This window comes from Ambystoma mexicanum, chromosome 8 (assembly GCF_040938575.1).
Source record: "Ambystoma mexicanum isolate Mex_15411 chromosome 8, UKY_AmexF1_1, whole genome shotgun sequence".
Lineage (NCBI taxonomy): Eukaryota > Metazoa > Chordata > Amphibia > Caudata > Ambystomatidae > Ambystoma > Ambystoma mexicanum.
In genome coordinates this window covers 812,354,541-812,372,564 of record NC_090929.1, presented here as the reverse complement: position 1 = coordinate 812,372,564, position 18,024 = coordinate 812,354,541, and the positions used below count along the sequence as shown (strand labels likewise).

General features: G+C 48.6%; 1 protein-coding gene across 2 annotated transcripts in view; it reads left to right on the top strand.

Annotated features, from left to right (window-relative positions):
• Nucleotides 1–18,024, top strand: part of ZSWIM8 (zinc finger SWIM-type containing 8) — a 3,132,642-nt gene that overhangs the window by 753,269 nt on the left and 2,361,349 nt on the right. For both annotated transcript variants that reach the window (XM_069610680.1, XM_069610679.1), the window contains one exon: nucleotides 3,528–3,700. In XM_069610680.1, the coding sequence (XP_069466781.1) occupies nucleotides 3,528–3,700 (173 nt within the window). The remainder of the gene's footprint in view (nucleotides 1–3,527; nucleotides 3,701–18,024) is intronic.

Below are 18,024 nucleotides of genomic sequence, written 5' to 3'. Positions count from 1 at the left end.
ATTCCTCCTAGGTGAACCGTCACCTTGGGCGCTGTGCTGTCATCTGAGGCATCTGAGATGAGTCAGACGTATTCCCTGCTGTATCGGTCGTATTCCGCATATTGTCTGTTCCATCGAGTGTTCCTCAATTGGTGGGTTCTCATATGGGTCGCTGGTGGCATACTCCCTTTGGTGTTCTTCTTTGGGATATGCTTGCATTTGATATATTTGTTCCTGGTTGACGTGTGTCTCGTCCGTCTGATCCACCTGTAGGTTTTCTACTGCCCTGATGAACCCGGCGTTATTCGTGGGCCTTGGGTTGGTGAAGGGCTTGTTGTATTCTCGTTCAGGGTATGGCCTCGGTTTGAGCGGTCTCGGCGCCTCAAACTTTCTCGTGGTTGCCTGTTGGTTGGGTGGTAGGTACGCTGGCAGTGGGGGTGTCTTCTCCCGGCACATGCTTTGAAAGTGATTTTCTTGACCACACTTCATGCACATTTGTCCTATTGCAGGGCATTGGCCCTTGTGTGGAAATTCGAATCTGCACCGGTAACATTGTAGTTCTGGTGGAGGACGTCTGACGGTATTCCCTTGGTCTTGTCTGTACGTATTGGCGTAGTAGCGGCTTGATTGATTAGTGGTGAAGGCAGCAATGGATCCTATCTTTTTCGGGTTTTCAATGTGGGCTGCTTGGACATATACCCTTTCGTACACTCTGGCCAGTTCAGCTATTTCTTTCAAGGGTAGTGGTTTTTTCAGCAGGTGTTTACGGAATATTGATGACAAACATCCTTCTATGACTCTCAAGCGGATGGCCACATCGTCATTAAAGTTGGCGAAGTCACAGTATGTGATTTTTCTTTGGAGGCGCAATATGAACTGGCCAACTGTTTCTTGGGGCATCTGGGTGCACTGATTGAATATGTAGCGTTTGTAGTCCCTGTTTGGGACTATTACTAGACAACTGTTGATGGCTTCGATAAGTTTCGGGTATGTAGTCCTTTCCGTTTGCGCAATGGTATTGATGACGCTCTTAATGTCCTTCCCGACCAAGTTTGTGAATATGTCCAGTTTATTGGGCGCATCTTGGTTCCCTACCGCTCTCATAAATTCTTCAAATTCGTCCATCCATTCTTGCCATCTCTGGCCTTGGTTCTCTTGCGGTTCTAGTGCAAATGGGTTTGGACGACCAAGGAATGACACAGGGTTAGTGGGTGTTACCCCTGGGTTTGCGGGTGCTGTGATATCCACTGCTGCGTCTGCTGGCTGTGACATGTCGACCGGCTGTGGTTATGCTTGTCACGAGGGCCGTTGTGTGTTATCGTGCCCTCGTGTTGTAGAGAGGCTTGTTTGGCGTTTCCCTCATTTTCTAGTGGCTGATGGCAAAGTCTGACGTTTGCTTGGTGGCTTTCCTCGCTTTCTAGTGGTGTATGACACTGGTTGACGCGTGCTTGGAGGTTTTCCTCGCCTTCTAGAGCTTTATGACAATGACTGATGCTTGCTTGGCAGGTTTCCTCGCTTTCTAGTGGCTTATGACAATGACTGATGCTTGCTTGGTGGGTTTCCTCGCTTTCTAGTGGCTTATGACAATGACTGATGCTTGCTTGGCGGGTTTCCTCGCTTTGTAGTGGCTTATGACAATGACTGATGCTTCTTCGTGTCTCTATGATGTACGTTCCAGTACTGCGGTCATGCCGCCCTTTCACTGGGCCAGGCCCCTTGTGCTCCGTACCTGTGGTTTTGTTCAGTGCAGTCCTGCTGCTCTGGGCCGCGTTGCTGGGTCATCTCCCTTTGCCCTCTCTCCCGGTGTGGGCCTCCTCCGTGTCACGGCTGGCTCGTGCCGTGTGCTGCTGCTCCAGGTTCCTCTGCCACTCTGGATGCTTGCTGCGGTCGTCCTCCTGCACTGTACCTCTGCGCTCACACGCGTCGGGTCCCTCCTCGACTCCGGCTGCTGTGTGGTTGTCCGTTGCGGTCGTCTTCCAGCACCGCACCTCTGCGCTCCCACGTGTCAGGTGCCTCCTTGACTCCGGCTGCGTGCGCTCTGGCGCCGACTCCGTCCTCGGCTCGTGGCCACGGTTACCTCTGTGCACCGCGCCTCTGCTGGGCTCCTGAAGCGCCGGGTTCCTCCTCACTCTGGCTGCTCCGAGCGTTCTTCCGTGCGTGGCTCCCTCGTGACGGCGACTGGCGGGCCTCTACACCGGTGTCCCTCTCTGCCTCCTGCGGTGTGGAGCCCCTCCGTGTCTCACCTACGCGTCACGGTCCGTCTCCGTGTTCGTCGCCAGTTGGTACGCGCTAGCTAGGCCCTAAAAGAAGCACGAAGGCAGGACACATCTGAACACCTTCTTTATTACTAACTGCCGTCCCCAACTTCCCCGCTTCCCCTCCGCCCCCCGCCCGCCCGCCCCTCTCCCTCTTTCCCTCTTAACTTCCTTTAAAGGGTCCGTGTCCCTTTTACTTCACAACAAGCTGTAGTCTAGATTGGTTCCAGATAGGCTTTATTTCACATATGTACAATCTGTACAATACTCTAGTTACTCTTCTTGTATTTACAGCACGCGTAGACATAGACAGGAACATGGGAAGGTATAACATTACTTATAAAGGAGCTGACCCACCGGCCATCCATTCAACCCAGCTCAGGCCCCCAAATGACCTCATAGAACATGCACACACAGATCCACCCAACATTCTCCTGAGCTACATTCATGCATCAACATTCTACAGCAAGCACCCAGGCCAGTGGCAAGACAAGACTACACTACATCTCCCTTTCATACCAGACTCACCACAGACTCTCAACACAACAGTGACGAGTTGTTGTATACATTCCGCTCGATTATTACAACAAAACGTGAATTTGTTGGCCTTGCCCTGCAATCCAATGGGCTCCATCTATTTATTTCAAGGTTGGACATTCTGCAACCTTATTTGACGCATAGCGACAAACAGGTTGATCAATGGGCACTCACTAGGGCTCTCCTCAATCTGCTCCTGTAGAAATTGCAGGGGCAGGAGCAGAGCGTGGCCTGTCTGGGTTGTGGAGGTGTAAAGGAAGACCTTTTACATTTTTTGTTCTCTGTATTATATCGGGACGCAAACTATTACCCCACTCCTGAGAGAAGAGAATTTCACTAGGTGCCGCCTGGCACTTGTCCTGTTGCATGCAGAACCTTTAACTGTTGCCCGGGGCATGTCAGACTATTTGAGGAAGGCATGGAATAGGACGCTCATTATGAACATTTCAATATGAACTGCCTTCTCTCTAAAGTTAATGTTCTCCCTCTAATAATTTAGATACAAGACGTTACATGGCTGCCTGTTTTTTTTTCATGCCTCGGACATTGTGGTGGGGTGTCAGTGTGGCGTGTCCATTTTTAAAATTAGTGTATTGTAATATTAATTATGTACAATGTGTAATATTGTGTACAATGTGTTTTTATATTAGACTGTGCATATTTTATGTGAGTTTTGGTTTATGGACTTTGATCCAAATAAACTGTTAAAACTGTATTCATGTATCTCTGATTCATCTCTAATTTTTCTCACAACAGGATTCCATCTGAGTGCCACCGTGATTCCTCCTCAAATGGTACCCCCAAAAGGAGCTTACAACGTGGCTGTGATGTTTGACCGATGCAGAATAACTTCGTGCAGCTGCACCTGTGGAGCTGGTGCCAAGTGGTGTGCCCATGTAGTGTCACTTTGCCTCTTCAGAATACACAATGTAGGTTTTAATTTTCAGTTATCTACTATCAAGAAAATAAACAAACAATACTTTTCCTTTTACATCCATTCACTTATAACATTTTCCCATTGTTCTTTCCTATTGTTTCCTCCCTTTTCACTCCGCAACTGGTTTCCTGGATGGACTCCAGCCTTTCTGGTTCTCTCTTTTGTCGTCATAAGTGTCAGGTTATACAGATCTTAGCCACTGTCATAACTTTCCTGTAATCCACTTTTCGGGTTCTGTATTGCCCAACTGTTTATTCGTCATAGTTAATAGAGGAACAGACCTGGGCAGTAATTTAGTATTTGTAGATTTTAAAAATTGTTTTCCTATTGTAATTTATTAGCCTTTTCACTAAACCATGTCAAGTATACCTGTTCCATAGGCCAAACTCCTTGTCCAGCCACCATCCCTGTACATTGCAGTACTTCCTCTTGTTAATGTTTTGTCATCTTATGACAATGAACCAATTGGGGACAAAGGGATTGCCCTTTCTCAAATGGAGAACATAGTTTTCAAACCCTTACTTCCTGTTTCACTGTTTTAACTTAATGGTTGAGCTGTTACTGTGTACAGTTAATTTATTTAAAAGTAAGGTGCATATATGGTTAATAAACCAAATCTATCTTTATCCAGTTAGTTGATAAAAAAAAAGTCTTACCTACAATATAACAAAATCAATGGACTCAAGATCCCCTATTTATCTCTTAAATTCAATAAAATATGAAGCAGTATGTTAAAACCTTTAACATAAAATCTAGTTGTTGATCTTATCTGGTTAAATTCGTTTCATTACTTGGTGCATAATAATTCATATGATTTAATTAATATACTTTTCTGGTATTCTTAGATTTCAGTAGCAGTAAAACTGCAAGCCAGTAATTACATTTCGAAGGGATTGTGTCCTCCGACGTATTCCTTATCTTAGATAGAAATCCTTCAGCTTTGCTGGCCTCGGAAAATTTTTTTCGCCAGAGGGCGCTGCGCGTCGATGATCGCCGAGTCGATGACCCTCGACGGCCTCCGTGCCGACGTCGACGTCATCCTGCCTATAAAGGCCGCGCGCAGCGTCCGTTGTTCAGTTCCGTTTTTCCGCGCTTCGTTGTGCCTCGGAACACCGTTGCTCAGTTCTCGTCAAGATAACGTATATAATAACTACTATTTACCTCGATATCGATGGCATCCTCCTCCGACCCGACGACCCCTCGGTCCGGTTTCAAAAAGTGCCGAGACTGCGGGAAGAAAATGTCGTTGACGGACCCTCACAGGGTCTGTTTGTGGTGTCTGGGAATCACGCACCAGAGTTCGGAGTGTGAGGAATGCCTTTCCATGACGGCGAAAGCCTTGAAGGAGCGTAGGGGGAAGCTCGAGAGAGGTAGGTCAACTTTAACTTCCTCGAAAGCTTCTTCGGTAGAGTCGAGACGTTCGTCTCCTCACCATAAAAAACACTCTCGATCTAGATCACGAAGTGGCTCCCACCACTCGTCGACATCGAGACACTCGAAGAAGAGACGTAGGAGATCCCCTTCGTCATCTTCGTCGAGTTCTCCTGAGAGAGTTCATTGCCCCACAAAACGCAGCTCGCAAGCTGAGTGGGAGGAATTCAGGAAAAAGATGCTAAGCGTCTTCGAGAAAGCGGCCTCGTCCCCCTCGAAGACAGCTGAGGGTGATACCCCGGGTAAAAAACCCAAAAAATCTAAACGCCGCGAGTCGCAGTACCCGGCGGAAAAGTCAACCCGAAAGCGCCTCGAGCCATCGGGAGATAAAGCATCATCGACGCCATCGTCGAAAACTCCTTCGAAACAGAGGTCGGCGCCATCGACGCCGTTGTCGAAGGATTCATCGGCGCATCAGTCGATCGAGTCGACGCCGACGTCGACGCCGATATCGACGCCGGTGAAGGAAAGAACCACGGCTACTCCACAGCCAACGGTTAGACAAAAGACCTCCGACTCGACGCCGAGAACGTCGACGTCGTTCTCGAGCAAGACTCCGATCCTTTCGAGTTCTTCGAGGCCTAGTACACATTTCTCGACGCTTTTCACGGCGCCTTCGAGTACTTTCACGTCGGTGTCGACGACATCGACGTTTTCAAGGCCTGTGATGATGGCTCCTTCTGCATTGGAAATGGGGTTTATACCATTCCAAAAACCAATGTATCCCCCTTTAACCTCGATTTTTGAGGAAAGGGAGGATTCAGACCAAGATATTGATTTACAGAGGACCACATCACCAGAGCCAGAGACTTTCGCCTCTGAGGAAGGAAGATTAAAAAATCTTCAGGATGCACTTCAGGAAGCTAGTGGCTTGGACACTTCTCCTGAAGCAGAATTTATCAAACCAGACCCAGGAGAACATGCGGAGACTCCATATAGAGCTCTGATGTCTAGAATCATAGAATTTATGGGTTGGTCTGCACCTTCTCCTGCCTTTCAGCAGGATGACCTCACTGACATACTGGACAAGGGCCCACAGGAGGATCCTGTGGTTCCATTTCACTCTGCTCTACAGAGAAGGATTTTGACAAACTGGGAAACGCCAGAAATTATCCCGGCAGTAAATAAAAAACTGTCAACAAAATACAGGGTGGCTAGTTCTGACCCTGAATATTTGTCAAAACACCCTACTCCTGAGAGCTTGGTTGTACAGGCTGCAACCTCATCAGGCAGCACATCTGCATACCCCACTGCTCCGCAGGATAGGGATGACAAAAAATATGATGCCATGGCTAAGAAGGTTTTTTCTGCCTGTAGCATGGCGTTAAAGTCTATTAACGCGACCTGTACGCTCGCTAGGTTCAGCCACACCCTTTGGGAGTGCGCTTCATCAGCGGCTGACTGCCTCCAAGAAGGAGAGGAAAGGGACGCATTTTTAAACATCATCAGGGATGGTAAAGATGCGATGTGCGAGACCCTACAAACTGGCCTAGATTCTGCTGACAGTATCAGCAGGGCCATGGCGGCAAGTACCACAATCCGCAGGCATGCGTGGTTGAGGAAGTCTGGTTTTGCCTCTGACGTGCAGACCAGGCTTTTGAATATGCCCTTTGACGGTTCTACCCTCTTTGGAAAGAAGGCGGATGACAGTTTGGAGAAACTGCAAACGTCCAAGGCAGCAGCCAAGTCATTGGGAGCTGCTATCCGTCAGAATACCTTTCGTCCTTCGGGATCATCGTGGAGAGGACGGTCCTTTCGTTACTATTCCTCATATGGAAGGGGCAGGGGACGACCGGCTCAAAGAGGCCAAGGAAGATTTACCCGTGGTGGACGGGGTAGGGGAAAGAAAGCCGCACCCGCAGGAGCAGGAGCCACTTTACCTTCGGCAACTGCATCAGCCGCTTCAAAACCACTCTGAGGTCTCCCCTCACAGAACACCAGTAGGGGGCAGGTTAACTCACCATCTGACGGAATGGCAGGCTATTACGTCAGATGCTTGGGCTCTGGAGACAGTAGCCCAAGGTTACTGCCTGCCCTTCCTACATATCCCTCAGAGTCATCCACCGGGGAACAACCCTTTGAAGCTTCCAGATCCGCTCCTCTTGCAGGAGGTTTTAGACCTGCTAGAGAAAGGTGCCATAGAACTGGTACCTGTAGCGGAAAGGAACAAGGGTTGGTACTCCCCCTACTTCATAATACCGAAGAAGGACGGAGGACTGAGACCCATCTTAGACTTACGGGAATTGAACAAATTCCTCCGAAAGGACAAGTTCAAGATGGTGACTCTCTCTCAGATCCTTCAGGCCCTCCAGCTTCAGGACTGGTTGGTATCTCTAGACCTCCAGGACGCTTATTTCCATGTGCCGATCCATCCCAGGCACAGGAGATACCTGAGGTTCGCAATTGGCAGCTCTCATTATCAATTTCGAGTTCTGCCATTTGGGCTAACCTCCGCCCCGAGGGTCTTTACCAAGCTAATGTCGGTTGTGGCTGCAAGTCTAAGGAGGGAAGGGATTCATGTCTACCCTTACCTAGACGATTGGTTGATCAGAGCTGTATCTTCGGAACAGGCTCAGAGACAACTAGATTATGTTTGCCACTTCCTTCACAAGCTGGGCTTCTCCCTCAATTTAAAGAAGTCACAGATGATACCATCACAGAGACTCCAATTCATTGGAGCAGTCCTGGACACTTCCCTGGGAAAAGCCTTGCCACCAGAGGTGAGGGCTCGAGATATTCTGCAGATGGTCATCAGATTTCAGAATGCCCAATATCTCCCAGCCTACGACTTTCTGAGGTTGCTAGGCCTCATGGCATCCTGCATATTCCTCGTGCCGGAGGCTCGCCTGAGAATGAGATCCCTCCAGTGGGCACTGAGAACTCAGTGGTCACAGTTCTCAGGAAGGATGACAGATCTCCTTCGGATCCCGGTCAAAGTAGCCCGAGACCTTCAGTGGTGGGCCTGTCGGGAGAACATCCTGAAAGGAGAAATGTTTTGGCAACCATGGCCGGAGATAACAGTAGTCACGGATGCCTCACTCACGGGGTGGGGAGCTCACGCCAACGACTTGACCATCAGCGGTCGTTGGTCTCCATCGGAGTCCAGACTACATATCAACCTGTTGGAGCTGAGAGCCATCAGACTAGCGCTGAAGGCTTTTCTGCCGTCTGTACGGGGAAGAAACGTCCTAATAATGACGGACAATACAGTGGCCATGCACTACCTCAACAAAAGAGGAGGCGTAGGCTCACTACCACTGTGCAGAGAGGCGATGCAGCTCTGGTTTTGGGCAATTCAGGAAGGAATCTCTCTATCGGCAATTCACCTAGCCGGAGAGAAGAACTTGACAGCGGACGCTCTGAGCAGGCAGAGCACAGTCTCTCACGAGTGGGAGATAGCTCAGGAAGTCCTTCAAGAGATCTTCGCCCTTTGGGGAACCCCTCAAGTGGATCTGTTCGCCACCAGTATCAACAGGAAGTGCGACAGATTTTGCTCAAGGGAATTTCCCCCGAGAGGAGCTCTAGGAGATGCGTTCGTAGTGGACTGGGAGTTCCCACTTCTGTACGCGTTCCCTCCGGTCCCTGTCATTCCTCAAATGATCAGGAGGTTGAGAAGGTTTCGGAAGACCATGATCCTAATTGCCCCGGATTGGGCCAGGAGAACGTGGTACCCGGACCTTCTAGACATGTCCATCTGCCCTCCAATTCGACTGCCATACAGAGAGGATCTTCTCTCGCAGAAGGAAGGTCAGGTTCTCCATCCAGCCATCAAGACCCTCAACCTTCACGCTTGGTGTCTGAAAGGTTGAGGTACAAGGATTGGGACCTTCCGGATGATGTTATGGAGGTGTTGCTTTCGGCCAGAAGGCCGGCAACTAAAACTCTATACCGCTGCCGTTGGAACAAATTTTGCAGCTGGTGCAGAGAAAAGAATATTGAACCCTTTTCTTGTGGTACACCTATGGTGTTGTCATTCTTACTTTACCTGGCTAATTCAGGCCTACAGGTTGGCACAATTAAGGGCTATCTCGCAGCGCTATCAATCTTTAAGCGCACTGCAGAGGAGCCTTCATACTTCAAAATTCCATTGGTAATACAATACCTAAAAGGATTAACTAATGTTTATCCCCCGAAACCTTTTCAAGTTCCCTTATGGGATTTAAACCTAATTTTAAACTTCCTAAAGGGTGCCCCTTTTGAACCACTACACTCTTGTTCATTGAAGCTTCTCACCCTCAAAACTGTTTTGCTAATAGCATTGACATCTGCTAGAAGGGTTAGCGAGTTGCAAGCCTTATCGTGTAAACCTCCACATACAATCTTTTACAAGGACAAAGTTGTTCTTCAGGTGAAGCCTAACTTCCTCCCGAAGGTAGTCTCGGAGTTTCACATCACTCAGAAGATTATATTACCTTCTTTCTACCCTCCTCCTCATCCGGGGAAGGAGGAAGAGAGACTGCACAGGCTGGACCCTAAGCGAGCCTTGAGCTTCTATATCAGCAGATTGGCTAAGATCAGACAAGCAGACCAACTCTTTGTAGGTTATGCAGGACATAAGTTGGGCCTTCCAATAACAAAACAAACCATCTCCAGATGGATTATTTTAGCCATTCTGGAGTGCTACAAATTGGCAGGAAAGGAGCCTCCTCAAAATCTAAGGGCTCATTCTACCAGGGGTATCGCAACATCCTCAGCCCTTCAAAGAGGGGTGCCAATTCGAGATATATGTGCGGCTGCCACATGGTCGTCCGCACATACATTTACCAAATTCTATAGCCTGGATTCCTCCTCTAGTCAAGAAACTAGATTCGGCAAGGCTGTGTTACACTCTGTCCATTCTGGAAGGGTAACATAACTTTTATTACTCCCGCCTCCAGTCACAATACCACTGCTATGGGAGTCTATCTAAGATAAGGAATACGTCGGAGGACACAATCCCTTCGAAGAACTAGTTACTCTTACCTTGTAACGTTCTTTCGATGGGATGTTCCTCCGACGTATTCCTTATCGACCCTCCCATCCATCCCCGCAGTATGACTTCCTGTGGGTTTGCAGCCTATGCTCCTTCAAGGTGATTAGTCTAATCCAAAAACATTACTGGGGACTACAAAACGGAACTGAGCAACGGACGCTGCGCGCGGCCTTTATAGGCAGGATGACGTCGACGTCGGCACGGAGGCCGTCGAGGGTCATCGACTCGGCGATCATCGACGCGCAGCGCCCTCTGGCGAAAAAAATTTTCCGAGGCCAGCAAAGCTGAAGGATTTCTATCTAAGATAAGGAATACGTCGGAGGAACATCCCATCGAAAGAACGTTACAAGGTAAGAGTAACTAGTTCATCGCTAATATCAAGATTACTTTCCTTCCCTCCATACGTCGTTTCCAAAAAGCCTCCTTAATCAAACCTACTAGACGATGCGAGAATTTACTTTTTAAAAAAACATAGCCTAACAATTAGAATGGCTGGACCATCTAAAATTCTTATTTTTGCACTTCCTTAATTTCAGAGTGTTCAGCCAATCTGCAATAGTATTTTGAGGGTCTCCAATAGGTTAAACCTACATTTTAGGTAGTGTATGGGTGCAGAAGGAGGAGATTGACACACAGGTGGAGTGATTGTTGGCATAAGCTTTTATTTAATCAAAATATAGAGGAAACCTATCCCTCCCCAACTCTTCCCTGCCTCAACTAAGGAACTAAGAAATCTGTCAGAATGTCCAAGTAAATGAAAGGGTCCACCGTCATGTGTCAAAATGCCTACTTTTGTCCCTCACGCTTGTAACATCATTAAAGAAGTACTGGATCTTCTTGGTCCAGAAGAATGACTCCCTTCTTCTGGACAACGTATCATAGTTCCAATTGGAAGGTGGGAACTTCGCCTGAGAGGACTCCCTTCTCTAGGTCTCAGTAACTTTTTCAAGATATAGCACAATGTTCCTGCTTGTGGTGCTGTAAAGTTCCCATAGTTTTCTTCACTATTGGGTTCCTCGAGAATGCCTCCCTTCTCCAGGTTCTTATTCACAGTGCCAGGGGAAGGACTCTTCTGGAACGCCAGATCTCTATACAACAAATCATCCTAGGTGCTAGACCTATTTTTAAGGTTAAACCTACACTTCCTCTGTATTAGTGAGACCTGCATTCCATCTTGCAACACTACTATTCCTGCCTCTCTCTCTACATCTTTTACTTCTTTTTGCCATACTCCCGCGGTGGTGGTATTAGCATTCTTTATCATTAAGCATGTTAGGCAGAAACCTGTGCAGTTCCCTTAGGGACCACTGCAAAAGGCTTAAGACTACAGGTGTTGGCAGTAAACCCAATTGGTAGCAGTCTGTACCACCCAGATTTACCCGGTAGCTGTGGCTGAGCAGCCAGACTTCTCTCAAGAAGAGTTAAACAGTATATAGAGTATACAAGATGGGTACCAAAATACAGTAGCACAAGCAAACACTGACCAGAGCCTTGGTATCAAGTATATAATTATTTATTTAAAGGCACACTTGGAAACACTCTAGCACAATTATTATAAGCAAGTTCAAAAACACAGTCACTATTAATATATATATACATCCCTTCTTCCTTATTAGATAAGTCTTAGTTAACACCACTTATTTTCAGACAGAGGTGAGCACTTAACTCAAGATGGCACTCCAATAAGTTATCAAAAAAGGGAGGGAAAGGCAGAAATTAGAAAAGCACACAACACAATACTTTAGAAGCACTCAGCAAGGCAGGAAAGTCAGTCTACTTGTGAGAAAAAAGTTCAGAGGCCCGGCTTCCTCTTAGAGAGAGTACAACACCAAAGCGCCCAAGATCACACAGTTTAAAAGGCTTGAAAATTCTTGCAGAGAGTTTAAAAAGGAATCAGTTCAGCTCAGAAAAGTTCAGGTAGCCAGCCTAGGGCCAACCCAAGTGGTAAGTTGAGAATTTACGAGACACCCCACACAGACCGTTGCGAGGGAGGCCAGGCGGACACAGTGCCTTGAAAGTGGAGAGGATCCACCAGCGGGGGGCAGTTGTTCCTGGCAGTGGGTGCAAGTCGCACCGTCGTCCAGAGGAAGAGAAGGTCTCGACATGGAGGAAAGCTGAAGGTTGTTGCACTGCTAGGGAAGAAACCAGCCGCGGAGTTCTCCGGTTAAAAGGTACTACCCTTTTATTCGCGGTAGTGGTAAAACATGGTATCCCTGTTGCCGGGGTGCTTGACACAGGCAAGGCGGTCACGAGATGATCCGGGAAGGCGAAAAGGCAGGCAAACTGGTTATCCCCACCAGTCAAAGGAAGAAGACTCTTCAGGATGAAGATCTCCTCTGTCGTTGGAAGAAGTGGCAAGTCGGTTCAGCAGGGCTCCACCGGTGGTGTCATCGTTGCAGGTCGGCTCAGCTTCTCCCTCTTTGGATTCTTTGGTCCTGTGGCGTCGTCTGAAGTCCCAGTCCCCAAAGCCCTGCTTTTATGCAGAAAACCCTCATTCATCAGTCCTAGCTGTCACTCAAACATGCTAAGTGGTGAGCCGGGCGGCTCACCACTGGGCTAATCACAAAAGAGTGCGACTTGAGTTTCCGAGGCAACTCAGTCCAGGGTACCTAAACCCCCCTCCCACACATCCTGTATACCCAGACAGAGTGGCACCACTTTTGGAGGCTTCTGTGTAAAAGCCCGCCAAAGAGTGGAACAAAGGGCTCGACTTCGGTTGGAGTTACAGAGGCGAACACAAACGCCCTTTTAAAACCGAGTCCTGGCGAAAAGACCCAACCGGGGAATACATATTAAATAAATAACCCACCGGTATCTTTAATATTGCACCAATAAGTGGTGCGTTTAAAATGAATGGGAAAATCCCATAGTAAATATTCTTAAGGAATATTTTGCGTGGTAACCACTGCCACCAGTCAGAAACTCGACCAGGGTGGACTGCACAGTGCCCCCTCGAAAAACAGACCCAGGGGCAATCTAATTACCCCTACCAGTACTTCCACAATATGATGGTTTGTACTGGTTCTGTTCCCAATTTAAGACTAGTAAAGTCAATGGTGACTTTACATGCCCTGGGAGACAGTAGTCAGTCCCAGGGTATGGAGTCTGTTTGGGGGTCACTATGACACCCCTGTGTTACTGCACTGAGGGTGCTGTGTAACGCACTTGCCAAAAACACATGAAACCCTATGGAGTAAAAGACCCCATAGCCCATAAAACACACTACAAAGTCAAAGGATATCTCAAATCCTGTCTAAGAGTGGGAGAAAAAGAGTCTCACTCTTAGCAGGAGAAATAAAGAAACCCCAAAAATCCAGCAAGGCTGCTGGGGGACTTGCAAGGTTTGGGAAATTAGCCTTAACAGAGAATTCTCCCTAACAAAGCATTTGATCCTTCCCCTTCTACTTTAGCTCTTGCTTCCTTTGCTTCCTTCGAATTCTCACATACTGTTTTCTTGAATCCCTTTCTGATTTCGTTTTTACTCGTATATCATTCTTCTGGTTCTATTGGCCCATTGTGTGAAGACATTGACAAACTTCTCTCTTCTATCCCCCTTATCCTTTAGGGAGACTTTAATCTCCACCTCTTATACTCATGCTAGTCTCCCTCTTCTTGCCATTCTTGACTCTTACAGCCTTTCCCCTCTTTCTACTCCTTCTTCCCATATCTCTGGCTCTTGTCTAGATATTATTTTTATCCCTCTCCTTTCAACCTCCGCTGTGTCATCACTTCCGGCCGATCTCTCTGATCACCATCTTCTTCCTGTTTCAATCCTCTCTGTCTCCTGCCACTGTTTCTCCTTTAGCCTCTCCTTTTTATTTTTGACGCAACCTGCGTAACTTTAATACCCCACTCTTTGTCTCTTCTTGTATTTCTACCCTTCCATCTTGCCCCTCCTTTGCTGCTCTGTCCGCTGTCAAAGCTGCATCTATCTTTTCTACTTTGCTTTCTTCTTTCCTAGATTCTCTTTACCCTGCCTCTGCTTTTCACCCGTCTCGTAAACCCCCTCAACCTTGGCTCTCCCCTCATCTCCACTCTATGCAATGTGTTCTCCGGCACCTTGAACAGCGTTGGATTAAGTGCAAGACTGAGGAAAACTTTAATTCCTTTTCTTCCTACCATGCCCTTTACGACAATTGTCTTCTCTCAGCTAAACGTTCCTATTTCTCTCATCCTTTACACACACAATCTACCCATCCCAGATGTCTTTTTTCAAACTCTTTTTCACCTTCTTTCTTCTCATCCCTTGATCACTCTACTAATTCCACATTCTCTAAGGTGGCTTCTCTTCGTTCTGCTATTTAATATTCTGCTGCCTCCCAGTCACTTACTGTTAGGGGAGTTTTCCTAAAGTCCTACTTGTAGTAAGACTTTAGTAAGCTATCCCAGTGGTTTGTAGATCTCCAACTCTTAGTATCAGTCTGTACTAACTCAGGATCTTGGTAGAGTGGCAGAGCAGTTAGGCTTATCTTAAGAAGATGTGAGCTGTAGGTAAGTACAGCTCACATCCCTCCTCACAGCCCCCCCTCCACCTTTGGCTGTCTCATATCCTGACACAGCCCCGTCTCTGCTCTACTCTTCAATTTCTGATACACTTGATGCTCTTGCCCTTGTCATGAGGATCCGTTTGAAGTCCAAAGCTAAGTGCAATTCCTGGTATGACTCTGACCTAGCTACACTTAAACGGAAGTGTAGGGTGGCTGAGAAGAAATGGAGGACTTCCTGTTCATCCTCTGACAAACTGGCCCATCGTCTGCTACAAAGGCAATACCGACTCTGTTCTCACCAAGAAGAGATTCCACATTCAAGCTCGTGTCTCTGCGGTATCTAACAACTCGGCCGAACTCTTTAAAATCTGCAAGGAGCTGGCCAACCCTGCTGCAGTCTCTATCCCTCCTGTTGCCTCCCAGGCTCTTTTCAATGCCCTTGCCTCTCACTTCATTTAAAAAACCCAGGACATCCTGTCCACCCACACCTCTCCTCTCCCCTCTCCATCTGTGGTTGGTGACCCTCCTTTAGCCACCACCCCACCATCCTTCTCCTCCTTTCCTCTTTTCTCCCCTGATGAGGTTGCTAGACAAGTACGATCTATGAAAGACTCGTCAAAACAGGTTCATCCCTGTTCCTCTAAAACCATCAAGGACCACATTGACACCCTCGCTCTGGCCCTTGCTGATTTTTGCAACCACTCCTTTGCCTCGGGATCCTTCCCCTACCCTCTGAAGCACTCCTTTGTGCATCCTCTTCTGAAGAAACCCACAGCTGATCCTTCTTGTCCAGCTAACTTTTGCCCAATTTCCATTACTCCCTTTCTGGTCAAACTCCTGGAACAGTTGGCCATCTCTCAGCTTAACCTTCATTCCAATTCTGTTGGTTGTCTCCATGACCACCAGTCTGGCTTCAGAGCTGCCAGAAGCACGGAAACTGCTCTCCTGAAAATCTGTGAAGATCTGCTCTCCAACCTTGACTCTAACATTCCCTCTGTCCTCATCCTCCTCGATCTCTCTTCTGCCTTCGACACGGTCAACCTGGCTTACCTCTTTCCTCTCAGATCGACCCTCCCATGTCCAACTTGGGTCCTTCCTTTCATCTATCTTCCTCTCTACCTGCGGTGTTCCCCAGGGGTCTAACCTCTCGCCCTGGCTTAATACCTGGCAACTCTTGGCCACTGCATTGCCACTTCTGCTCAAATTTCCAGTGCTATGCTGACGACACTCAACTCATTTTCATGATGCCCTCTGCCACCTCCTCTCCCTCTCTCATCTCTGACCTCGCTCATCTCTGATTGCCTAACTGCCATTCAAGATTGGTGTGCCGCCAATGATCTTCGTCTGAATGCCAGCAAGATGGAGATCCTCCTCATCGGCACACCTTCACCATCCTTTCCCCCTCACTCTCTGGCCGGTCTCCCTTGGCCCTCCTCCTACTTCCACCTGCGAGGCTAAGAACCTCTTTGACTCCACACTTTCCTTCTACGCCCAAATTTCTGAGGTCTCTAAAAAGTCACATTTCCTACTGCACCTCCTCAGAGGTACTCTGCCTTTCCTCTCCTTCCCCCAGAAGCTCATGGTATCCCAAGCTCTGGTTCTCTCTTGCTTGGACTATTGTAACAGCATCTTTCTAAATCTACCTGCCTCTACTCTCCGCCCTCTGCAACTAATCCAGAACAGGACTATGAGACTTTTCCTTGGCCTCAAGCCCTGGGATCGTATCTCTCCAGCTCTGAAATCTCTCCATTGGCTCCCAGTGGATGCAAGGATTAAATTTAAAACCCTCTGCATTGTCCACAAGGCTTTCTGGGGCCTGGGTCCAAAATACCTTCAGCTATCCCTCCGCAAATACCTCCCCTCTCGAGCTCTTCGCTCCTCTACCTCCAACTTCCTCAGGGTCAGTTGTTTTTCAAAGAAACAAGCTGGGGGTAGACCTCCGTCTTCAGCTGGGGCCTCCCTCTGGAACAGCCTCCCTGCCACTCTAAAACTTGAGAACTATCTCCGGTACCGGAAGCACTGCAAGACCTTCTTCTTTTCTTCTGCCTTCGCTCCCCCTCTCCCCTGCTGATCTGTTCTCTCTTGGCACCGTGCACCTGGCCACCCTCTGTCCTCCGGGCCCAGGTACCTGCTCACCCTGCCACCCTCCCGCACTGGGGTCTGTATCTATACCCATACAGCCCCCCCCCCTTTTTCTTCCTGCACTTATCAGACCTACCCTGTCTGCTGCCTTAAACCTAGCACTTGCAGATTGCTGGCTGCACTACCACTGTTTGTTGCCTTTATTGTTTATTTATTGTTATTTATCTGTTTCTCCTCTGCTTCGCACTTTCCACTTCTCCCCCTCTCCCATGCACTTGCGTGTTCTCAATGTCACTGGGCCTATTAAGATCGCCCTTTTGCTCTCCCGCGTTGCCCTCCCTTGCCTTGTCGCGCTCTGAAACACTTGTGCACGAGCACGATAGAAATAAAATGTCAATATCAATACAAAGAACCTTAACTAGACATGCACATCAAATAAACTCTTACACTTATAAAACATTAAATATACACCAGAATCACCTCAAATACTTTAGACGTTTACACTCGAACACTTCGGAATACTTGTGAGTACACTTCAAAGGACACTTTCACTCATGTGTTGGTTCGGGGTTACATTTGGAGCAACGTTAGAAAGGTGAAAGACGGGGCGTGGCCAGCCGAGGACCCGTGCGGATGGCTCTTCGGCGAGCTCTGTGATCTGATCCACCCCCGGCCCCCTAACCCCCTTGAAATGGTCCCCAAAATCACACCGAACTGGCATGATTATCCATGAGTACCTCCGGCACCGGCGAGGTGAAGATTCGGGCGATTCTGAGCACTTTGGATGAAGTAATTGGCGAATCTCGGGGACTCGCACATCCCCCCCTCCACTAAGATGGCGGCCGCCATGATCCGCGGGAGGGGCCGATAGCCGTGAGCCACCGGACGAGCGCAAGCCAGAACGAAGTTAACGGGAGACCTGCGTCCTCGCGTTGTGGCTGGCGGTAGCGGGCGGGCGGAGGGGAGGATCCTTGCTCCTCTGTTCGGACCGCGCGGCTGGCCGCATGGACAGCGGTCGGAGGGGAGGTGTCCCCTCCCCCTCCCCGAGGCCTGCGGTGCGCGGCCGCCGAGGAGCTGCGGCTAGCAGAGGAGGAGGGAGACGGGCGGTACCCAGCTGCGACGTTGGAACGGGCAGACCCAGAGCAGCGGGAGGAATTCAGCGAGGAACAGAGGTGAGGAGCCAGCCGGGGGGAGGCTTCGGATACGGCGGGGGGTACCCACTTAATACAAGAATCATGGCGGCGTTCCCGGCCCCCTCCCTCTAAGAGCTTCCGAACAGCCTCGAGCGGGCTGTTGGTACATCCAAGCACAATGGTTCGGAGTATGGACCAGCAATAAGATCTA